Raw genomic sequence first — 25,287 nt, forward strand, 5'->3', positions numbered from 1 at the left:
AATTCTGATAGCATATTGTAAATGAAAACAGACACAATATGATAGAATGCATGACAGCGCTATTATTGCGCAGAATAAGAATCAAAAGACGAACTCAAGCGACTCATAATAAAATGTGAGCAACTTTAGTCGCAAAAAATGTTGCGTGTTGATTATAAACATTCAACACTAAAAACAATAGTTAAGAATTATTGATATATTTGAAGAAAAAAAAAGTCACAGGCTCACGTTGGCCTGCTACTATTTGGGAGGGGCGCCCGCACATATCTGCGGCTCAGGTGTTTGCCTGATCAGGTGGGCGTCTCTTGTTCAGGAAGTGAAATGGGCGGAGCCTCGGGCCGCAAACACTGCAGGTAGCGCTGGATCCTGACAAAAGTGACTCGACGTCGTTATCGTGGCGAAACTGGAAGAATTGGCCGCCGACTGTATTTCCCGAGTGCACAATTGCAATATTGAGTGGGTGACTTCAGGGCTGAGGACCGAGCTGTGATTTACGACGACGTGGTCGAGTGACATCATGAATCTGAGGTCTCTGGCAGGTGTGCTGAAGAAATAACGAGTGAAAGCACCGCGCACATTTTGAACGGTAACTAAGCCTTTTTTTTGTGCTATGGTTTTGAGTAGTTATTAACCGGAGTGCTTTCTTCGTTGTTTGTTTGACAACGTGTCTGTTCAGTTAGCTTGACCAGTAACGCTAACAAGAGTCAGTTGTAAAAACCCCGAGGGTAATACGTTGAGTAAGTAACAATGTCTTGTTGTGGTTTTATTTTATATTGTCAGTATTGGTTAAGTCTGATTTAGAATTAACCACCCGAAGCTAGAAAGAGTCATTTGAATGATGCGCAAGGTGGAAATGACAAGTAATGTCAACAGAAAACTTTTTCTGCTTTTTCTATTTAGTGTTTTTAGTGTGTTGTTGGCCTAGAAACCCATTTCTTAGACAAATATTTTGAGGAAAAACTAGTTTTGTTTTAGAGGAGGCAGATGTAAATAAACTCCATCAGAAATAACTACCAATTGCTTTTTAGGCGGTTATTCACCGGATACTTCATTTTTCAGTGTGTTATCTGCAAATAGTTTTCTTTTTGTCAATTCTATCAAAATCTTGTTCCTTTTTCTGGCCCATCTAGTCCAACCACCAGTATCCATGGCAACACAGTGGTTCAGTGTGTCAAAAAGAGCGTTTTTGCAGCTTCTAATCACTTAATATTAAGCTTTGGCACAACTCACGTGTGCACTGTGGTGTTCGTTTGGCATTCCATTGAAATGTGACGTTATAAAACACTGCACTTCGAATGCTTGTACACCGTGATTAGAGCTTCAGAACTGTAAGTGGCTCACTCCCTTGAGATTAGCCAGTTAAACATTAGTGAACAAGGAAGTGGATAACATGCTCGAGATGGAATTACTATGTTGTTGTTTTCATCAGATGCCTCGCCACTGTGCATCTTTATGATGGCTATACATATTAAAGTCAATAAAAAAAGTGTAAATGCATAAATGAACTGGGAGCAATGTCAACACCATCATTAAAACCTTAAATTTATAATCCAGGTGAGCTCATCTGCCTCATCGATAAGTAGGCACGTGATAGTAACTGCATTCTGAGCCATATAATAATAATATTGTAACCCAGTTCTAGTGGTGAGTAATGCACCAGGTCAGAGTCCTTGTGTTCTTGGTTTGTGTGACAGATATCTTTGACGATGCATATGACTTGCATGTCAACAAGTCTGCAACTGAACAATAGGTTTCGTGTACAGGAAGTATGAATTTCAACTATTTGGTCAGTCAGTGTTGAAACTCTAAATAAATTACTAAATAAAGTGCTTTGAATGCTCCGTTTTTTGCCACCAGCTGTTAATGGCAACAACCACTGTAATTTCAATAATAATAATTGGCGGACAAATGACGGCGTCACTCAAGATAGTTTAAGTGCGGCACCCTTTTCAAGAAACTCTACAATATGTTCCTTGTGGCTGCATTAGGACAAGTACACCACTTTGATTATATCTCAATGTGTACTTTGTTGGTTGATAAAACGCATAATAGTAATGTGAGTAACATGCCATTATGGCGCATGGTTAAGGTTTGTGAATTATAAATAAGTAAATTCCTAGGTATGCTTGGACTGGTAAGCAGTCTTGCTTGCTATAATTGTTTGCAAAACTTGGATACATTATTATTATTAATAACAATCATAATAGTAATTATTATTATTATTGTAATACACCGAAAAATTATAATTATTCATGAACAAAGTCCGCCAGACCACGTTAGGTTTAAACTACATTAAACATAATTAAAACTTGCATCTAGACATTTTAAAATGTCTGACTTTTGATGAAACTGATGGGTTGTTTTGTTTCTTAAACATCAAAATTAGAAAAGTCACAATAAAATTTGGTGTCATTCATTGTGATGCAATATACATTCACTGTCCCAGTCTTGTACATCAGCATCATAAAAATGTGTTGCACCAAAAAAAAAGAAATATTTCATTGACAAAAATACCAACAAATTAGACAAAGCTGTAGTATGTCTGTACCTCTTGAATCTTGGTGTCAAAGTCATCTTCCAGTGGAATATCAGCATCCGCATACACAAATGTTGACTGCAGCACTCAAATCAAGTGTGACACTCAGCTCTCTGTGAGTTATGTTTTTTGGGTTTTAGTTTTTGACACTTTATCTGTTCTGATTTCTTAATGTATTCATTGCTTTCTGCATTGCATAGTCGAAAAACAAGGAGTTGATGTCATGGACATGTGGGTTGAGACGGTTGGGCTTGCACAGCAGAAATTCTTTCCTGAGCAAAGAATCTGGGATTGAAACAAAATGTGACAATAGTCCAACGGCTGCGTTGTTGAGTAATTTCATTTTCTAGGTTGTGTTTGATTTTCCCATATACCCAGCGGAATGTGTGAGTCATTTGGTGCTGGAAAAAAATTATTGGGTTTAGGGATGGGTCTTAAGTAAGTCGCTGGCATGTGGTGCATCTCAATAAGATTTGTTCTGCTGTACACAGAACCACCGTTGAATTCACAGACTGACTAGTTGAATCATAGTAAGTAACTCTCTGTTTTTGGTGTATGAAAAGGCGCAGAATCTGAGTGACAGTTTACCTAGATTAGTCATATTTGATGTATCACAGACTGGCTGTGGATGTTGATACTGGTTGCTACTGGAAGCAGGGACCTAAACAGCAGGACTGTAAATGGCTTCGTGTTCTATCAAAGTTAGACCGTCAGCATTGCTTCATTCACTCATGCTTGACCTCAGCAAGGATTCATCCAGTAGCTGCCTGGGTTAAAGATTCATCTTTATGTACATAGAGAGAGTGACCACAGGACCACTCATGTTTACTGGACTAGAGTTTAGGTCTGGGAAAGTGGCGGATTCAATTGGGAGGTTGTCTCTGGAAACAAATACAAGCCTTGACTTGTATGCTGCATAATTTTCAGCTTATGAATGTCGATGATGGCTGTCATAGCTAATATTATCCCAGGTAGGTGACCGGAATGTTGTCGGACCTTCCCCTCCTAGCTGCCTGATAAGCAGCAGATTTATGGCTCTGTCACTTCCTCTAAGATTCAAATGCATTGCTATGCTGCAGCGTGGATTTTATCTTGTGTTGTTTGTGGATAACAATGGGATGAAAGCTTGAGAATGACAAGAGTCAAATGTCGGAAAGCACCTCACTATGACTGAGACAATGAGCTGTAACTGCCAACATCAAGCAGTTGAAAGGAGCAGGTGATCACATGATTGTGGACTAAGATTCAACAGCTAAGGACTTTTTGATCTCAGCAGCCCACAGTTGACTCTTTCATATGAAAAGAAACATTTTTACCAAATGGAAGTCCTCATAACAACTTAAGGCTCCATTGTCAAAAAAATATAAAGGCAATTTGTGAACTTAGACTGAAATTCAAACTGTCAACTTTCAGCCAAAGGATGACATTAATTATATTAGAATTAATTAAATTTCTGTTGGAAATCAACTCATGAACTTAGTCAACCCATTTCCTCGATAACAAGGTTTAGCTACATTTAACCTTTCCTTACAATAAGAAACTTTACCTATGCTGTGATGCTTGTCGCTGCAATGAATCATTTAAACATGCATTCTTTGATCAATCGATTGATACGCAGGGTTTTAAGTTACTCTGATCACTGCACATCTTCTTTTCAAAAATTACGTTTGGCATTTGCACCGTTGAGCACCGTGAGTGTTTCTTGCTCTATGCTTCTGTGTTTACCTGTCAGTAGTCCCATCTATATTAAAGAGGCTTTTGGTGACTGTATATTATTTATAACGGTTCTGATCTGTCTTTAGTGTTACTTTTGTTTAACACTAAAGAAGCAACTAATGTGAGAAAGGTTTGTTGTGTGCTACGAGATCAACTTATTAAACTCCATTTACAACCTCCTCTTACACACACGCACGCACGCACGCACGCACGCACGCACACACACACACACACACACACACACACACACACACACCCGTGGTTCTTTGTGAGGTTCCCATGGTAATGCAGTAAGTCCTTGGTGGGGGCAGTAAGGACCCCTCGGTTTGTGAGGTATTTGGGGGTTTGTTATTGTTTCCAGCCTGAAAACACTTCTCTTTTGGACATGTTCCCCGATAGGCGATTCAGCCAGGCCCTGCTGATGGACCAGGACACTCAGTGGCTGTATCAACTCCTGGCTGAAGTCCAGTTGGAGAAGTTCTACCTGCGTGTCCGAGATGGCCTCAACATTACTCGTCTGGACCATTTTGCCTATGTCAAGGAGTCTGACCTGGAGCAAATCGGCATCAGCAAACCAGGTCTGAACCATTTGTGAACTAATCAAATAATTTGTCAAGTAGTTCACATGGCTGCCCTTGTTCAAAAACACACGCACAAGACCACTGGTTGTTGTAGGACTTCACTTACAATGTTAACATTTCCACTCCAGCACAAAGAAGATTGTGGGATGCTCTCAAGCGTTACAAGACACGATCTCGGACAGGATTCTCAAAGGTCAGTCAGCGAAATTTTGCTCACCCTGAAGCTTGCTTTGTTTTTGTTTTTTTTCTTTTTGTCATTTCCGGCCAGCAACGCTGGTCGTAGTCCGACTGACAGCCTGGTCTCAATTCGTGCAGGTTCCCGGTGGTCGTTCTCAGGAGGGGTCAGATCACTGGAGTGGAAGCACTCAAGACACCGCTAGTCGGGCTCTTCCTAGTTTGATCCAGGACCATGAACTGATTCTGGGAGAGAAACTGGGCTCAGGGTCATTTGGAGTGGTGAAGAGGGGCGAGTGGCATACGCCTACTGGCAAAGTGGTGAGATTGTTTACTGTGTTGACTATGTTTATGTTTATGTTTGTCTTCCAAAAGTCTGGATGGTTCCACTGGTGTGAGGCTCCTTAGATCTTGAACTACTATCTCCCAATGTGATATGCTCATATTTTTAATAAGGTCAGGGCTGTTTCTTGTCACTAATACTTGTGCGTAAACTATGTATGGCAGACCTGTGTTGTTCAACAGTGGGATTAAATGGAAAACTAAGACTTTAAGAATGAGGGAAGATAAAAAGAATGGAAAATACATGCAACGCAGAAGAGAACAGTCAGAAGCCACAAACAAGCATACTGAACAAACTGGAGATTCTCCCTCATCAGGGCTGTCAGACTAGTTATTTCACGTGTCACCACTCAACCGCTGAGTTACTCAACAGCTGCTTCAAACAATGCTGCTTATGTAACACGCTTATTTTACTGTGATCAGTGAAGCAACAGACTTTTAATGCAACAAAGTCATTGAAAAAGTCCCTGTTGCCTCTGTGTGGGCAGAGAATCTGTCCCCACTGAGATCTGGCACAAGTGCTTTTGTCTGCCTTACGTGAGGTTTGCTTCCGAGCGATCAGCATCAGCAATCACCTGTCATCTCTTGACAAACTGGGTTTATTAAACACCGTACAAGAAAAATATGTTTGCTGATGCTGCTGCACATTTAATGTCAAAAGCTTTACCGTAGTTCTGAGTTTACATGATGTCAACTTAGGTTCTCACAATGTGATTGCATGCCGTGCTGCATGGGCCATCATACCATGCGTACCCCAATGAGCTGCGAGAAAATCTCTGCCATCTAGATGCGCGCTACACCGGTCACATTCGCCCAATGCGGGGGCCCTGCTACTTGCCGTAACATGTTGCCTGCCTCCATGCGTGGTTCCCCATGTACGGGGAAGCACAGTTAATCATGCAGGGTGTCTATTAAGTTCATTTACTGTTTTAATACAAAGCCAATTGATAAGATACTCATCGGTGGGGAATTTTGTCACATCTCAATAAGATTTGTTCTGCTGTACTCAGTAGGGATGCCCCGATCCCGGTATTGGGTATCGACCCAATCCAGCCTCTTGAAGTGGCATCAGGTATTGGTGAAAGAGGGCAGATCCGGGCATTTAAACTCTATGTTTAGTGCTCACGTTGACATCACACACATCAGAATGATAACATGGCAGCAGTTAACAGCAGACACCCAGCTGTACGGACACCCTCCTTAGACAACAGTGATACATGCAACATATGCAAAATGCAGGCAATATTTGGTAAAGTCATTTTTGCCTTTCACTGAAAGCACAACCAGTGGTATCCCACAGAAAGAAGAATGGAAAGAAGGTTAATAGTTTAACACTGGTTTCGGATCAGTATCGGTCGATACCCGAAGCTCAGATATCGGTACCATAGAAGTCGGATCGGTGCATCTCTAGTACTCAGTGGTTGTCATAGTTGTTAATCACTTTGCAAGGCAGAAAATAACTGTTTATTATTACTTCATAAATGTCATTGGGTTGTGTTAAAGACCTGATCCGGTGGCGGTGTCTAAGAAAACAAAAAAAAAAGTAAATTACATAACAACAGAAAAACAGTGGGGGACGTTTTGTCATTTACTTAATTGGTGACAGTAAAAACCCTAGTTATTAATAATGATCAATCCAATCTGTCCTCATGTAGTCCGTCTTTTTATATTCTTTTGCCTTTATATTCTTTCAGGATTTTTCTGCAAATGAGACGGTGAAAACCGTCATGTTCATGTCCACCTCCATGATGTGTCATGTGATATCTTTTTGGGTGTTTCCACTTGTGAATTCAATGACAATTTTCTTGTCTCATTCTCACCAGCTTCCTGTTGCTGTCAAATCTCTGAGGAGCAGCATGTCCAGGCAGACGGACACACTCACTGACTTTCTTCAAGAAGTGACCACCATGCAGTCCCTGGATCATCCAAACATCATCCGGCTTTATGGGGTGGTCCTCACTCAGCCCCTGAAGATGGTAGGATGGTGTGTGATGCTGCAGGACCATCACTGAGAATGTTCCTATAACTCCCGAATATGTGTAGGTGACAGAGCTGGCGCCTCTGGGCTCACTTTACGACACACTGCGCTCTCGCCAGTTCGAGTACCCCCTGTTACGACTCTGGCTCTTCGCCACTCAGATCGTAGCTGGTATGGACTACCTGGAAACACGCAGGTTCATCCACAGAGACCTGGCTGCGAGGAACGTGTTGCTGGCCTCGAGGGAGATGGTGAAGATTGGGGACTTTGGTCTGATGAGAGGCCTGAGCCAGGAGACGGACCACTATGTCATGTCGGCTCATAAAAGGATCCCGTTTGCTTGGTGAGGCAACCATTAAATGAGTTATGTCTGCTTGTTGCATGAAAAGAGTGAAAGGATTTGTAATGAAGGTTATTCATGTATAACATTTTAGGATTGTATTCTTTTCATTTCATAATTGCCAATAGTGTTCAATTGGATTAATTGTTCCTTGGATTAATTGGTGACAAATGTCGTCATTGATGCTGGAAAGTCAACCTACATCATGTCTTCTTTGGGGCCTCCTCGTCCAAAGTGGGATCAGGCAGTCTCTGACCGTGTCTCCCTGCAGGTGTGCTCCAGAGAGCCTGCGTGTGGGCTCCTTCTCGCACTCATCAGACGTGTGGATGTTTGGCGTCACACTGTGGGAGATGTTCACCTACTGTGAGGAGCCGTGGTTCGGCCTGTCAGGCAGACAGGTACACACTCGCCAGCGTGCGTGGAATGCGCCGCCACACCCTATTGGCTGTTCTTCAGCTCTTATGCAAGTGTTTTGGCACATGCACACGCAGATCCTGTGGCGAGTGGAACGAGAGGGTGAACGTCTGGAGAAGCCGCTAGATTGTCCTCAGGAGATATACGCCATCATAAGGAGGTGTTGGGCCTGCAGCCCTGCAGAGCGGCCCAGCTTTGCTCAGCTCACCGTCATGCTGGGAGATGTATGTTAGCAAGAGTGAAATAATGGCACCACAATATTTATTTCTTTGTCTTCTGTTGCCTCTTAAGGCTAAACCCATGGAGGTCCAGGCAACGAGGGAGTTCACTGAACCAAGGAAACTGCAACTGTTGCCCAACGATCTTGTGACGGTTGTAGATCACGGGTAATGAAGATTAAAGTGTTTAAATGATCTGTTTAGGAGAATGGTTTTCTCGTTTTCCAAGCAATGATACAGTTTCCATGTGTCAGATCATGGATTCAGGTTGTGTTAAAGGAGTAGTGTATGTCAATTCTTACATATATACACAAGAAAGTGTTTCCGTTTCCATTTTTGTCAAACTGATGCTGCAACGATCTATATATAATGAGCAGCACGGTGATGGAGTAGTGTCTATGGCTGCAGCTTTATAGCAAACAAGCTGTGGGTTCTTTTCCTGCATAAGGCAATTCTGGCGTTTAGAGCAAACATGGGTCCTGTCTTCTGGAGCTTGAACCATTGGGCATCGACATCATGATCTCAATAGTGCTGACAAGCCCCTTCAACGAGAGGTTATGGAAAAGCTGTCAAGAGTATGAGATCTGGATTCATACTGAATCACTTTCAACACGCGCCCTTCCACATTGTTTGCCAGTCATTCATTGCCAGTCACAAAACCCATGTTGGTCACCTGACCAACCCTTCACAGCAGCGTCCTCATCATTCTCAAATCTCTGCCCCCCATGGTGTTCAGCCTGGGAAAGGGGTGGATGTCACTGTGGGCATGGTCAGCTGAGCGAGGTTGGTTAGGGAGGAGTCCACTGTCTGTTTCTTCCACAAAGTGCTCTGACATTTGCTGCCACCAGTATGATCCCATATGCACTCAGTAGCCAAGGCACAGTCGAAGGTGTTCGGTGAATTGAGGCTTAAAACCTTGATACAACCAAAGCTCCAGCATGTTTTGAGGCACATTGTGTCCTTAGTTCACCTGTAATGATGCTGACAGCTACAGACCAGGACCTCACAGAACACTTAACAAGTGGTCATAATGCCACTGGCATGCCCAGCGAGGACCATCAATAATGGCAATGACATCAATGATAAGCAGTTCACACACGCAATCTTTGCTGCCCTCTCTGGTAAAATTCAGGAAGAACAACTGGAATTGTGATCTCAAAGCGTCGTCCCAGAGCCGTGTATGGAGTTACAGCCATTGCTGACGGTCAGTGTCTCTTCTCTAATGCACAGTCTGGACCTGAGTGAGTGGCGGGGTCAGAACCAGAGGACACTTGCTGTGAGCTGGTTTCCTGCAAGTCTCATCGCTCCACTGGCCCATGCTCCACCTGCAGCCCAGGTCAACCCGTCTCACACCTCCGCCTCCGTCATCGTTTCTAGCAGCCCCCACATCTCCGCCCCGATAAAAGGCAGCCTGCAGCACACAGGACATGGAGACGTGCACCCGGACCGCAGCTGGGGATCACCAGAGAACCTGGACGAGTCAGTGAAAAATCTCCTGTTCTAAAACTGCTGTCTGTCTGCTGACCTCTCCTACTTGACATGGAGAGAGGTTAAATATAAGGACTACAATGAGAACACATTCACACAAGTGAATCAACATGTTGTCACAGTTTACACAACAATGTTACTGCTTTGTTTATTTCAGCATCTATATGCAATCAAGTTTATTCTTATGTGCATCCTTATTGCTGCTCTCAGCATTATGTGATGTCGTGTTTGTGCAGCAGTGGCAATTGGAGGTCCGTTCCAGTCCGAGAGAAGGATGGATCCAACCTGCAGAAGATGGCTGGTAAGAGACAGGGAGAAGATAATAATGTAGGGTGCACACTGAGCATTCTGGCTAACATCTTCAGGAATATCCCGGAGCCTGGAGTCGGTCTTGAGTGGACATCGTCCTCGTGCACAGACAGTTTCTGTGCTGCGGGTGGACCAGCACGGCCGACTGATGCCGCCGGCTCACAGTGTGGTGATGCAGCAGGACCCCCGGCGCTTCAGCGAGGCCAGTGTCGGACCCCCGCCCCGGCCTCCGCCACCCAATATGAAACGTGTGAACCAAAAACCTCAGAGGAGACCCTCCGTCCACCCGATCCCTGGTACATCCTGGCCCCCTCAGCAGACAATGACCCCTCCTACACAACCTCCTCCGTTACCTCAGCACCCCCCGGCAGCTGGGAACCTAGCCAAGATGTCCAACCTGGCTCGCTCCACACCTCAGCTGGATGACAATACTGATGGCAGAGAGAGGGTCAGAGAGCGAGAGAAGCCCCCTCACATACACCAGATCAAGGATGGACTCATCTCACAGGTAGTGTTTGTCATCTGGCTTATCAATGTCTCTGCCATTCTGCTTCTGTTAAGACTGGATTTCAAAACTGTCTGAAGAGGACAGACACCGTCACTTGTGTCTGCTCCCTGCAGGTGATGGAGGCAGTGCATGGTGTCACCACCGAGGAGGTTCACGCTGCACTGCAGCGTGTGGACTGGAACCCACTGAGGGCAGAACAGCAACTCAAGGTTAGACAGACGGGTACCTGATGAAGACGTTGATGCTATGAGGTCGATTCTACGAGATCATCATGCATTGAAAAAAAAAAAGTTCATGTTCAGAGCCTGAAGACCTTAAACTGTCACTCTTCTCTCCACAGTTGGAGCAGCTGTACTCGCTCAGCCTCTGCTCCAAAGAAGACTGTTTCAAGGTCCTCACAAGGTACCAGTGGAACCTACAGCTCGCCAGTCGCTACCTGCTCCGCTGGTCCCGGGAGGAGCGTCCAAGCGCCGGGGAGAGGGAGCGAGCTCAGATTAGCGCAGAACGACGCGTGTGACTGGCTGCTTTCACAGATGTTCAACTGTGTTTTACTGAGATGTGGTGTCTTTTTGCCAGCAGCTTTTGTACCTCGGTGACTGTACATATTGTATTTGTAAGGATTATGTTGATTAAACAATTTGACATGACCGGCTGTTTTACCCTCTGGTTTGTATTTTGAAGTTGCTAATTGTGTGTGTGGAGAGCACTTCCTTCACGCACGTCTTGAGTAGCTTCAGGTCCATACTTCCGGTGCCATCTGGCTCTCTATTGGGGACTTTTAGAGGCAGGGCAGGTTAGTTGCCAACGTCAGCCTCGACCCAGTTTAAAGGTTTACAGCAGAACAGAATGAACAAATGGAGACTAAATTCCAGTCTTATGTCATCACTGAATTGGGCCTGTGTCACGCATTTGCACTTAGCGCGTCTGGCTGACTGAAGATCCTGGACTTCATTCCCAGAGTCCTAACCTCAGATCACCAGGCCTTGATGACGTCATTTCCAAATCAAACCGTTAGCGAAATATTCCACAGATTTATTTGCATGTGACGGCTGCCATGTGATGCGTCACGGAATGAAACGTGAATTTTCTGCAGCTGAAACCGGATTGTTAGTTGGCACAGTTGCAATGTATCTATTACCTCTAGATGGCGCTGCTAACGTTTCAATTGAAGCCTGCGCGTTCACGACATGGTTCCTCGGTGATGTCGGGATTTGGCTGACTTTGGGGGCGATGAGGGGAGGAATCACATTATGTCTACCTCTATATGAAGTATATAACCGCATATGATTTACATTGAGCTTCAAAATTATAACATATACATATTGTCTCTGTCTTGATATATTTTCAAATCCCGCATGTCCCCTATAAAAAGTAAAGCCGCATCGAATATTCCTAATATATTATCTCAACATAATCTAATCAATTTCTTCTACAAAATTGTCAGATTTCGTGATGTCATTATCCTTGACAAATTCACACGGCTTTTATATGCTTTTTTTCTGTATTCGTTAACATCTCGATCTTCTGAGTTGTTTTCTCACAGAGCTTTAACTCCACTCATACCCACAAAAACGAGTCTTCATTTTCAGTATCTTATTTATTCATTTCGATATTTGAGATAACTATTCTTGGCTTAGAAAACAGATTCACTAAAGTTGTACAAAGTTTAAGTCTGGTGCACAATAACTGGAAAGAACGTGCCATGAAGAGGTGCATAAGTGTCTTGCTGTGATGAAACAGTGAAGAACAAAGTGGCCTGAAAACTTCACATCTTCTATAAGTGGCTTACAGTGGCAGTCACACCCAAATTCGGACTTCTTGCTCTCCTGTCATGTTCGCCCTGGACACTTCATGCCCTCAGCTTGAAGATGGAGAAAGGCAGCAAGCAGTTAAAAGCACTTTGGTAAGAACGGGCCACGACTGATGACTACAAATGATGCCCAGGTATAATTACATTAATATAGAAGAATATAAAAATAGAAAACAGTAAAAGCAGCAGCAAATGTGTTCCATCAGCGGTCTAATTGAGGCAACTTCGAGACTCTTCTGGACTGCAGTGAAGTTCACCAGCAGTTATTGTTTTGACAAATGTTTACATGATAAGGCAGCTTGCTCTGTTTGGGGCTCTTTTTGAGGGAACTTCAGTGTTTCCTCTGAGTGATGCAGCTGACTGCAAGTTTTCACTCGGGGCATCACACACAGGGCAGAGCAGGACCATTTGGTATGTTTGGAGGCCCGAGTGGTCAGTCTGTCTTCACGGAAGACAGGTGGTGAACCTGTGAGGGGGTGAGGTTGGACACTCCCTCTGCTCACAGGCCACACACACACGGCCGCAATACAAGAAGCCAGGAACCAGTCAAGGACAACAGCACAGCAGACCTGCCTGTTGACAAAGCACACACAATAGCAACACACAAGAAGCTCTTCCATCAGACCGGTTCTCGTTCCAGAGCTACATTCCCACATGTTCTGTGCTCTGCAGGGTGTCATGGCTGCTTCAGTATGTTGGCTCAGACAGACGAGCAGAGGGTCACCTCAGACCTCAGTACTGACCACTGCAGACAACAGATTCTCAGTCAGGCAACAATGCGGGCCTGAATGGCATTCTAAAAGATGCTGTCCAGGTGACAACGTTTACTTTCCGACAGCGCAGATGACCTTAAATGACAAGACTGACAGTGCAAGCATCTCCTCTGTTAAACCCAGAGAAGAAAGGACGGCCACATATCAACTGTATTGCACTTAAACTATTTTGAAGCAAAGACTCGACGGTGAAAGGGGGGTAGACAACATGGCTGTTTGGACGAAGTTTGGCTCTGCTGACTCTTGCACACAGCAGAGGTGTCGTGCAGTCTTGGGTTAGGAGAAGACACTGCTGCGTTGGTTGGCCTCTCCCACCTTCTCGAAGAACATGAAGTCCTGCAAGGGACACATAGATGAGCTATCGTTTCTAAACATCAGAAGTGAGTCACGGGCTTACGATGAGGAAGCAGGCTCCCATCAAGACAGCCTTCATCTTCACATCCAGATCCAGGGGGAACTGAATACCAAAGTTGTCCGTGTCTGTGAAGACCTCTTTCAAGAGTCCGCTCCACTGTTTGCTGATGCGACCGACTGGAGTGCCACCATCTTTGCTCGTCAGCTGCAGAGCGAAAAGGTCCACAAAGTTATGACTGATCTTGTAGGATGTTTCCACGGTACTGCTCAGCTCCAGTTAGAAGGACCACTCTGTGGCTCCTGTGGGTCTGAACACGCCTCCCAGCATCATCAGACCACTCTTCCGCATGTTGTCGAGGCGTCTGTGAATGTTCCCACAAAGCTCCTGATCAACTCATTCTTCCATTCAATGCTTTTTTTTCCAGTGAAAACCAAGTGTAAACGTGCTGTATTTCCAATGGAGACTAGCTTTGTAAGTGACATGGTTCCACAGCATTGTTATGCTTCCACAACACATTTTCTCTAACACATGTATCAGAGGGAGAGGAGGGGCTGAGCACTGCTCGCTGCTGTCTCCATAACATGATTAAAATATTGGTATTTCCTGCTTCCACAAGTCAACAACCTCGAGTCTGTTTCACTCCACAAAATGTGACAATGAAGAAATATTTCTGACAGCTTTATTTACTTTGAAAGTATCTATGTTTTGTCTATGTTTTATTTTATTTGACAATTTCCCTGCTGGACAAGTAATATAATATATATTTAATGCTTAGTTATGTTATTTATTTATAATGCCATTTTCAACCATCGTCTTTTTACATGTGATATTCACCTCTTAAAGACTCTTTTTAATTGAGGACCACCTCTGATATATACGTATATTACTTATAATACATTTTAAGTTAATGTTTGAATAAATTGAACATTGAATCATATTTCATGAAACGAAGTCATGGGACAATGGCATTCTACAGTGTTTTTTGTTGGGTTTTTTTTTATTATTTTCTTCCATTTCTCCTTGATACTACTACAGTAGTATTTGCTCGAGTTTTCCCACAAAACGTTCCATTTTATTCATTCTGTTTCTTAGCTTGACAGCCCCTCACTACAGCGCTACAGAATATAACTATGAATAGATAAATGAAGTGCCGAGTTCTGGTATCACCCATGTTTGACATCACAGTTCTTATGAATGCACGCATCTTTTTTCTCAGAGAAACACTTCCTGGCATTCATCACAAACGGAACAGTTTAGCTTCCTCATTCTCTGACTGGACTGGAGGCTCAGTTTTCAATGTTCTGGAAACATTTAAGAGGCTAGTTTGCTTGTCCAGTACATTTCTGAGCAGTGAGGCTGATAAGAAAGGCTCATACCACTCACTGCATCACCCCTACTCCAGTGGGTGTGTGGTGGATCGCGCACAAGCATCACGCCCACTTCATTCAACACTTCATTTTCATACTACTGCTGACTGGACCTAATTTGTGTTCTAAATTCCATACACACTAAACTCCAGCAAGTTGTTTACATGCTAGAAGCAGAGAGCGACATGGAGAGAGGAAACTTTCACCGGAAGTGGACTGACTGACCGCACCTCAAAGTTGACATCCCCACAGCAGTTGCAGGCAAAGCAGGGCCCCTCCAGCTTCAACAGAGTCTCTCGGTTGGCTCCCTGGATGGAGAAGCGTGGGAGGAAAGGGTGCCAGTCCTGCTTGACGTAGCCAATGGTGGTGCCGGGCGGAGCCTGGACCTCCATCTGGAGACCACAGATCAGGTTACATGACAGTAAATCAAGTAGGAATTCTGCTGATGAGCCCATGAGTCACATAGGGGCCGTCAGTGTTCGTGCACATAACTGAAGTCTCATGGTTCCTGTCTGCTTGAGTGTGACAGCAAGTAAACAACTGCAGTTCCTGGAACCTCATGTGACTGACCACAGCGTCAACGGTGACAACAGCATAGACATTTGTGGTGTTGCACCAGCTCAGCAGAGATGAGATGGTGACTAAATAAACTGCCAGACTGTGATCAGTTGAAAACAAGCGCCTGGTTCTAGTTGGACAGGAAAACCACTTCCTCTAGTCCAAGAGTCTGAACTTGGTCGAGTTCCTTCCTCTGGTTCTTGGCGCACTGTGGGTTTCATCAACAGGCCATAACGTACTCTCAAACAAAACCATCTACCTAGCACTTGAATGCAGGAACACAACAACGAAAGCAACACATGCAGACACCACACTGAGGGCGCCTAATTGAGTTCCTGCCCAGTCCTGACCTTGAACCAGTATCTTCATACAGCAGGAAAGTGTGTGACTGTGGCCTACTAAGGAGTCACCCTCAAAAATGTACCAAGATATATATGAGCAGTTAACCTCTACAAGTGGGAAACCACTTCACCTCTCTTCCTGTCAGTGGTTAGATATGTGACAGAGATAGGTGAAGCTTCGAAGGAAGTGGTGGAGTGATTCAGTTACAAGCAGAGTATTTCTTCTTGCAATGTGGTTCACGATTTTCAATCCAGTTCAATGGTAGTGAGCAAGAGAAAGAGCTGAAAGAGGGGTCACAATGTGTTTTGGTGGCAGCCAATAATATCCAGGAGATGCATTTTTATGTGCCAGGGGAGCGTGGCCAAAAGTATGGGAACCCCTGCATTCATTCATCATGGAGCAGCAACTTTCCTGGTCCCTGACAATTCCACTGCAATTAATCAATATTTCTTTGTTTGCAAACAGTAAGTCTACATTTTATTTTAGAAGGTATCACTTTTTTTTTTCATTTTTCGGCAGAGCGAGCATGCAATAAACCACGAAAATAAAAGGAAAATGATAAAACTCTTCATGAAAGCAGGACTATAACAACGGTCTACAGGATTTTCCGTATTTCCAGTCTGGTAGTTGTGTCAGGAGAGAAGCAGTTCTAAGAATGACCAGTGTGCAACTCATGTCTCATTGACATGTCCTCGTCAATGAGCCCAGGTTTTGCCACGTAAACGTGGCAGAATGATTTCTTCTTATTTGTCTGTTTTGTTTTCTCTGACCACCCAAACTTGCCACACCCCCATCATTGCACCGCACCACTTGTAACAGTGGTTATTATATTTTTTTTGCTTAATTTCCCGATTATTTTTGTTTAAGCTACATTGTGTTTGACATTTAGAAGTTGGGTGACTTCATTGGTGGATTCTCTGGATCTCTTGGGTTGTCGCGAGGCCACAGTCGGTGGCACAGTGGGACGATGAGTGTTGGCATAACAGAAGGTTGATGGTGGGGATTCTCTGAGTAGATGGGGAACGCTGGAAGGAGAGGATTCACTACATCGCGATTCCCTTGGGTAGCAAGCAGCCAAATGTGGTCGTTTTCATTTTTGTTTTTGCTTCACATGCTTTGCATGTAGCCATTTTGTTGTGTTGACACCAATTGCTTCGACTGTTGAGTGATTTTCCCAGTGGACAAGGAGAACGAGCAGCAAGTAAACCAGTCCTTAGAAAACCACTTGTGTCTGCATATGCAGCGAGGGAGTTACACCACTCTAGGGTGCTGCTTGGGCTGAACCATTGGGTTAATAGGTCTGAGGTAATAAACATTGGTGCTGCTGACAGAGGTATCAGCTGAGCAGAGGTTTAGGCAACAATCATCAGAGTTGAACATTGACAGAAGTGGTGGTTAAACATTGTGAGGAGTCACACTGAAGTACTGCGCTTTTATGGTAAAATCCATAAATGTCATGCAAAAATGAAGCCAGGTGTCATTCACACAGGCACACACCTCTTGCAAGCAGCACGGACACCAACAGGAGACGCAGCGGAACGGCCGGATGAGACGGATGACTTCACGATCCGTGTTATCCTTGATCTTCATGTCGAAACTGCGCAGTGAGCCGCAGCAGTTCCTGGTGCAACAGTCGTTCTTCTCCTTGGCCTTGTATATCTTCTGGCCCAGGCTGTTCTTTATCTCATACTGGTTGTTGGTCTCGAAGCCAATGAACGCTGCGAAGGTCGAGCAGAGGTGGTAAACAACAAAGCATGAATGACTTTTCCAGGCAACAACAGAAACATCTTTACCTTCTAGGAGCTCCACTTTCTGGTGGATGAGAATCTGGTCGATCTGAAACATGAAAACAGAAACATCAAACCAGAATGGATATTTCATCTTATGCTCAGCAGAGAGTAGGAAGCAAGGAAGAGAAGAAGTGAAGATTCACTTACTAATGAAAAGGTAAAAAATAAGAAAGAAATGTAAACTGAAGTATTTAAAAGTGGGACAATTCAAACTAACAAATTTCAAAGGTCACCGCTACTTCTTTCCACCTACCAGACTACTGAACAAGCAGTGTATTAATCATACAACCATCTAAATCAGAGGTGTCCTTACAGGGCAGAAGTAGTAGTAGTAGTGGTAGTAGCCCTTCAGTCACATTTGCTGACCTGCGTGAGATACTCCAGTCCTGGTGGGACCCCAACAGCGACCATAGGTGGAGCAGGGGCCGGTGAGATGGCCTGATGTGGACCGCCATACTCTGGTCCTGGCACCGGGCCATGGCTCACTGGACCTGGCTGGTACATGACGGGAGGATTTGGGCTGTATCCCATGTTGAAGCCCGGTGGAGGAGCTTGGCCTGGGTCTCCATAGCCCCCTTGAGGAATTGGATAAGGAGCCACTGAGTGTCCTCCTGGTTGGGGCACGGAGTAGGGAGCAGAGGGATAGCCTGGCAAAGACACATTTCATTTTATACTGATCACAGTAGAACCAGCCAGGTGAAAGAAGGAGAGGACGACACAAAGACACCAATTCAGGGTGGTGAATGTGGTGAAGGAAGACAATAATAAGTGAGACCAAAACCAGAGCGGATGGTCAAGGTAGAGGAGACTGACTTGTGGCAACCCCTGGCGTGAAATGCGTGAGGACAGAGAAGAATTTAAATAAATTCTTCATTTTATTTTAAGTATGTTTTTTTTACAAAAATAAATGACTATAATTGCAGTAATGAATCAGAACTTTTATTTCAGAAACGACTAAGAGACCAGTCACTTTAAAAGTAACAAATGTAAAAACTTACAGTCACTTGGTAAACTCCAATGGTTTTGAGAACTTGACAAGAAAAACCTTTTGACTTGGTGACAAACAGAAGATCAGGTAACACTGTAAAGGAAGGCATCACAAGAGCAATGGAGTGTCATTGTTTTAAATCTTAGCACATGATTTGAAATTGGACCAAAAATATATCAGCAACTGAAAATAAAATTCACGTTTCAATGAGGATAAAAGAGTATAAGAGGTGAGGCCCACTGTGCACCCTTTTTTTTCTCCTCAGCTGGCGGTGCTCCGCGCCAAATAGCTGATTTGTGACCCACCACCAAGTACGTCTGAAGGAAGTCATCACCAGCCGGGCAACACGAGCCCAAACCTATTTACTTATTTATCAGCTTGACCACCTTATTTCTCAGTCACACACTACGAGTCATCATCATTTCAGATTAAACATAAAAGAGTGCTGTCTTGTTCAACTCACAAGACGTTAAACAAAGTGAGAGAGATTAGTGATGATCAAGATTTTGATCAATGAATAATCCAGTAGTATTCAGTAACTTCAGAAAAATCAGCATCTTCCTCGCTGTTCTCCTCATGCAGACAGCTGCGCAGCTGCAGGATCACAGAAGTGAAAACAGTTCGAGCCCAGCGTTATTCATTTAAGCAAATCTGTCCATCAATAAAATCAGGTGTTTATCAGCACAATAAAGGCAAAAACAGCACCAGCAAACACCCGCACACATAGCGACTCCCATTCCCCGCAGCTGTGGCTGCACACCTCAGTGTTCTGGGACTTTGCAAAGTTGTTTTTGAATACTGTCTGCCTAGACAGCGGTCAGACCCTTTTTTACCCAGAATTTATGTCGCGCTGTACCATCTAGCGCCGAATCGCATGAGGCAAGAAGCTCATCCCTGCGGAGCGCTTCAGGGGATCAGGTGCAGCTCTCCAGGCGGGCTCCAGTCTGTGGCCAACACCCAGTTCACTTGTGTTCGCATGTTGGACCTTTGACACGAACTTTGTCTTGAGACAGAGTCCGCATTGTGAAAAGCCCCTAACTCTATATGACCGACTCACCATCAAAGTTCTCTCTGTTGTTTAAAGGTTAGCTAAAAACTAAAAGCAGAACCAAATAAATGCGCTCCAAAATGTGAAGAGATAAAGAATGATTGTAGTTATGAAGCCGTTTGTTAAAGATATGTCTGGAAACTCTGCAAACTAGAACAAAATCATGCAAAAGAAGGTAAATTTGCAACCGTTCGCCAACCTCAGTACAGCCAGAAATAATCAAATAATCTGTGGTCTGTCAGGATTTCTACCTCCTAGGAGTTGAACACTGAAGAAGCCAGAGGAATTTCTACAGCAGAGGGATTGAGCTAAGTGTGAACTAAGTGTGCTGTGGGTTGAAAAACACTGTTATTGAGGGAGAGAGAGAGCAAAGACTACATGTCATCTGTCTGTAGGTTTACGCAGGATGCAGGTTCATATAAGGATCGATTTTTTTGTACATATATATTAAAACAAATTCAACCAAAATCACCCTGTTTCAACACCACCATTGCAGCATCACAAATTAGCATGCGTCAGATGTGTGTTCAGGTAGGAGGCACCTGCTCAGAGACACCAGACACAGATGTCAATATTTACATTTGCACACAATACCTTCCACTTGATTATAATGCAAATAACTGACACAGTATAACCATGTTACTAATTATTGTACTTTGTCATGGACAACTGTTGATAATTCACACAATCACATTTGAAGATGAATCAGACAAATGGCAAAGCGAAAGCAGTAATATAATGTCAAAGCCCTGTTGACACACCTTTTGCTCAACTTTTCCTAATGATTCGGTAAACAACAATGACAACTAACCCAACTCTAATCTTCACAACACCGATCCCTCTATTTAGGTGTTACCACTCAGTTTTCCTGCGACAGCTTCGTCAGAACAATCGATAAATAACTATTGGCTTACTGTGTTGATCTGAGCCTTTCTTAAATGGAAGACCAAAAGGTATATTCACATGAAGGTAGAACACAAAAAACATAGAAGGGCTGCTGACTCTCTGGAATCAAGGCAGAAGGTTTTTCCAAGAACCAACCTTTTTCAGAAGAGACACAACGCACACAGCATCAGTCATTAAACCTAGCTCTATGGCGACAGACCATATCTGTCTTTCACAACATCATGATGCGAACCAAGTAGTTTTGTTTAAATAATATTCTTGATCATCTAATTCAGAGGAGCACAATCTTGTCTCAACAATCTACATACACACTTGTACTCACAGGCAGGAGCAGGAGCAGGAGCAGGAGCGATGGGGCACTGTATCTAACACTTCCTGGACTGTGGAGAGGGACCACCGGGGGAGGTGACGATCTGCTAAGCAGCTGTGACCACAAACGTATCACAGACTCACCTGAGCCACCCATTTTCCTACATGCCACATCAAAAGCTTCCATTAGGAATTTGAAATCGAAAGATAACATGAGCATGTTGTGGTATGTACTTGTTTCCACTGCTCTCCATGCCCTTGTTCAAATATTGTCACGGAAACCGACCTGTTGGTGATTGAGACGGCATCTGAGTGGACAACATTACGAGGACAGAAAAACAGATGTAACCCCATGATAGCCAGCATTCGCGTGAATCATGACTGAGCACGAGGTGAAGCATAGAGCTCCTTAAATGTTCTCAAGACAGAGAAAGCAAAAGTATGAACAAAAGTTGTGATGGAAGTTCTCACACCACCACAATCCAACACTCAAAACCAATGAGCTTTCCAGTGTACTCTAAAAAATTAGATACTTTTACACTTAAAACTACTGAGTCATGAAATGCTACATATGCTATTAAGAATGAATTTATGTTTGTTTCATTTTCCCATAATACATTGTAAATATGCTACATATGTTATGACACTAGTATATCTATGAGATCACATGGCTTCTTTGTGGTTTTCATTGCATAGGAGCAGACTGAAGAACAGTTTTGATCACGTCTGCTCTCATTCTTGTGAGAGCAAGAGTGCTGGTTGCATGCCTCTTTCGGTTGTTTATTTATTTCTCTGTTGTGTGTTACAGTCAGTTTTGAGTGTGTGTTTGTCTTAGTCCTCAGTGTTGCCAACCTTCAGTGACTTTGACTGATCGTGATTTGATTGTTATATTCTTTTCTCCAGAGTAACCCAGCAGTTTCTGAGGTTTTTCATTTCATTTGTCAGCGAGTTTTAACTCCCACTATTGCAGTGTACATTTGTCTCAGTGTGGTTCCAGCATATGGTTGGTAGAAGTTCCCTCTTCTTCTCTGCTCCTCCTCGGGAGATGATACGGCTAAACATGACCAGCAGTGTTTGTCTCTCGACTAGCTTTAGTAAACAGTTCATAGGTGAGTGTGGGTAATCTGCCTTCTACACAGGCTTCTTCTGTAGCAGAAGCAGTGGCCTTGTCTTACTTTGGTAGGTGTTCCCCCACACCTCGACTCCAGAGAGCAAGTGTGGAACAGTAACAAGTGAAACAATTGAGATCTGAGTGGCCTTAGCAAAAAGTCCAACAAATACATTTGTGTAATTATCTGAAATATCTCAAGTCAATGCAACAGTTGACAATGTTTTTGTTGTCTTGACAATTAAAAATTCTCAAATTTAGAGGTTAGTTTAAAATATGATCACTCAAATCTACTAGTCATTTCACACAATCCTGACTTGTCTCATCTTTTCTCAAATGTTTCTGCTTTGCTACTTTTAGGGAACGACCATGACAACAGAAACAAGTGTCAACACAGGCCAACAATGTGATCTCCGTAACCTACTTTGAAGAAGTTCCAGTTTTCACCCTGTGCTTTGTTCAACAGAAATATAGGCACCACAAGTTTTATACTGAAAAAGAATAAAACACAGACTTGTGACACCATGCAGTTTGTTCACTTTCAACTGCAGCTAATTACAAGAATCACAGACATGGCAACGTGGATATTTTTATCTCATCACACCTGGCTCTCTGAGAATAGTTGGGGTATCCCCCGGATCAAAAACATAACAAAAATTGTGTCAATAACAGATGTCACTGGTCTGCTCCCAAGCACCACAGTTGTGTGCTTCATGATCTCTGGCTGACACAACCACAGCATGATTGTGTCACAGGGTTCAAACTCTGATTCACTGATGGCTTTCCAATCACGCCTCTGCTCTTTTCTGTCTCTGTGGCCGGACCAGACCGGTGAAATGACACACCTGTCATTCATGCTGTGACCATTTAGCCAGGTGCCTCTTTTGTAATTTCTATGACGTCACCATCCGAAAACATATTCCTTTGCTAAACACAGTGTTTCCAAAGTAGCATCACAAGTTGGACATAAATGACACCTGACTTTTTCCATGACAGGAAGCAGCAAAAGAGACACCAAACCTCCAACGCCTCTGGAAATAGCAATAAAACTTCTTCATATAAGCAGGCCATGGAATTTTTTAAATGCTATCTGTGTCACACTTAAATGAGGTGATGTAAGAAACATTACTGCATTGTGAAAAGCACAGAGCAGGTGAGGTGATTGGGCCAATCTCAACTTCTCAACCACTATTAAACTGGTGCTGACAGGATACTGACAGCCTAAACAAGACAATGTGTCCAACATAAACCTGTCTTTGTTTTCTATCTGATGCACAGGCGACTTTTCCAGGACATCTCCTGTCTCCCCATTCTATTGTACTAGAAACAGTTTAAAATAGCTGTTCTGGGGACAGTTGTTTAAATGCCAAATGTCCACTTCAGCTTGTGATCATACTCTTCCCATCACGGCCATAGAGGGAGATTAAGAGTGGACACACCACAAAAAGATCTTTGACTTTTGACTCTTCAGCGTGCTCTTTTAGAAATCTGTATTCATTCAATTTACAGTTAGTGGTATTTAAGCGTCATCGCGATTGATCGCCGTGAGACTGTGAGAATAATGGTATCACATTCAGATCGGTGCTGACCAAACAGGTTTGACCGTCACTCCCACAGACAACACCAGAGATCCACTGTAAAGATTGCACAGATGGGTAAAAAGAGAGACATGTGACTGCAACATGTCTCCCCACATTCCAAACTCAACAAAGTTATTTGGTGAGGGAGCATCATCATGTTGAGTCAAATCATACAAGGGCACCTTTCTTGACCAACGAGTTAAGCCCAAGATGTTTCCGTGGAGGGATCTCAGGGATTCCTTTCAGCATGTTGGGGCTTCACCCTCTCAGCCAGGGGCGCCACAAAGTGTATATTCAGCCCCTTCGTACACGTCCAACGGACAGCCAAAGGCACACATGGACATGTCCATGTCAAAATAAAAGTAACTTACTCATGATGTGTTTTTTCTTGGCAGAAACAAGGAGGCTTCACTGGTCAGTCCACTCCCAGCTTCACTGGGATTTCTACTGGAATGAAAAAGGGAAAGGACATGGAGGAGGAGGTCAGGAATGAGTCATAAGTGCACACTGTATTGAAAAAAGAAAAAAAAAAATAAGTGAGAGATATTATTTTCACATTGCTGATCCTCACTAGAAAAGTGGAAATTACAGATGGGTGTGGCGTGTTTTATCAACATAAAAGGGCTGGGGTTCTGTCATATTTTCCGATCACTCTAGTTTTCTGTCATTTACTTTGGTTCACGTCGGCGGACACAGATATATCTTTGCATCTTTTAAGAGCGACTACCTCAGTGGTAAACATAGTCTTTGCCACACGCGAAGGCAACACTCAAGCGCGTAATCCCAGATTATACACAACTATCTTTACTCACCGCGGCTTTCTCTTCGCGTTGGGCCTGGAAAAGAGGCGTAGACGATCGAAGATCTCTAGATACGTTGAAAAACTCGGTGAGATCTTCGTCGCTTCTTTTGGCTCCTTTTCCAACCTGTTTGTGACGCCACTACTGCCGCCGTTCCTCCTCCCTCCTAGCAGTCCCCACCCCCTGGTCCCCTTCACTCTGGAAATAAAGCAGCATTTAGCCCCTCAGAGTCCGAGTACTGCGGCCGGACGAGGCTGTGACAGTGGTACACAGCAGGATGTGTGTGCTGTCTCTGTCTGACAGAGTCCGGGCTTGCTCACTGCCCGCATCACTGAGAAGACAAACGCTCGTCTGGCAGCGGACGAGCGAGGCATATGTGATGATCATAAGCACCACCAGAGGGCAGTGTTACAAAGGAAGAACAGGCACCATCGTTTCAGACGCCGAACATGACGGTAGCATTACTGTCAACCTACTTTGATCGACTTCGATTTCAATTGAGGTGTCACATTTGTGTGCATCTTTTAATTCATTTAAACCAATCAATCAACGTCTCCTCATCTCAGCCTGTTGAAGATGTAACTTGCTCTGTTTTAACTGTGGCAATTTGGTTTCTGTCTCTGTTTATTCTTATTATAAATCTCCACTGTTTAGACATTTAAAATAGAAATTTCAAAAGGACTTCCTCTCGTGTTAGACCGCCCATCATTGTAGGCTGGTGTGCACCAGAAAGGTTAACATTGTGTAAATGTTGATATAAGACGTACAGCAAACATGCATTCCCTTTGTTTTCCTGTTTCAATTCACTCACTTTTTGCAACGGGAACCAAACCAGTGTTGTTGGAAAATCCAGAGCGCTTTATGATGATTGAAATCAAATGTACGTTAAGTGGGAAAATCCATTCGTGTTCTGTCAACGTTCATGAAAGCATTGATAACTAAATTGTGT

At 43.7% G+C, this 25,287-nt stretch overlaps 2 protein-coding genes across 3 annotated transcripts; one reads left to right on the forward strand and one right to left on the reverse strand.

Moving 5' to 3' along the window:
* Positions 1–348: 348 nt before the first annotated feature.
* Positions 349–11,248, forward strand: tnk1 (tyrosine kinase, non-receptor, 1). The gene is made up of 14 exons (XM_053859814.1): positions 349–586; positions 4,652–4,830; positions 4,962–5,026; positions 5,149–5,328; positions 7,173–7,325; positions 7,393–7,670; positions 7,939–8,065; positions 8,159–8,305; positions 8,373–8,467; positions 9,530–9,778; positions 10,024–10,088; positions 10,153–10,604; positions 10,718–10,813; positions 10,945–11,248. The coding sequence occupies exons 2-14, from the start codon at positions 4,674–4,676 to the stop codon at positions 11,119–11,121; spliced, it is 2,241 nt and encodes a 746-aa protein (XP_053715789.1). The 5' UTR covers positions 349–586; positions 4,652–4,673; the 3' UTR covers positions 11,122–11,248.
* Positions 11,249–12,173: 925 nt separating this feature from the next.
* On the reverse strand, positions 12,174–24,643 carry LOC128756390 (phospholipid scramblase 2-like). 2 transcript variants are annotated; one of them, XM_053860875.1, is made up of 8 exons: positions 24,351–24,643; positions 23,910–23,985; positions 17,966–18,246; positions 17,603–17,645; positions 17,307–17,527; positions 15,140–15,301; positions 13,585–13,746; positions 12,174–13,523 (listed from the first exon to the last, which is right to left on the reverse strand). In XM_053860875.1, exons 2-8 carry the CDS (start codon positions 23,911–23,913, stop codon positions 13,464–13,466), a joined length of 933 nt encoding a protein of 310 aa, XP_053716850.1. In that variant the 5' UTR covers positions 23,914–23,985; positions 24,351–24,643; the 3' UTR covers positions 12,174–13,463. The 2 variants fall into 2 exon arrangements, with proteins under 2 accessions (XP_053716850.1, XP_053716848.1); XM_053860873.1 differs by having other exon boundaries at positions 23,910–23,982; positions 24,351–24,641.
* Positions 24,644–25,287: the final 644 nt, after the last annotated feature.

Source organism: Synchiropus splendidus, chromosome 3 (assembly GCF_027744825.2).
Source record: "Synchiropus splendidus isolate RoL2022-P1 chromosome 3, RoL_Sspl_1.0, whole genome shotgun sequence".
Classification (NCBI taxonomy): domain Eukaryota; kingdom Metazoa; phylum Chordata; class Actinopteri; order Syngnathiformes; family Callionymidae; genus Synchiropus; species Synchiropus splendidus.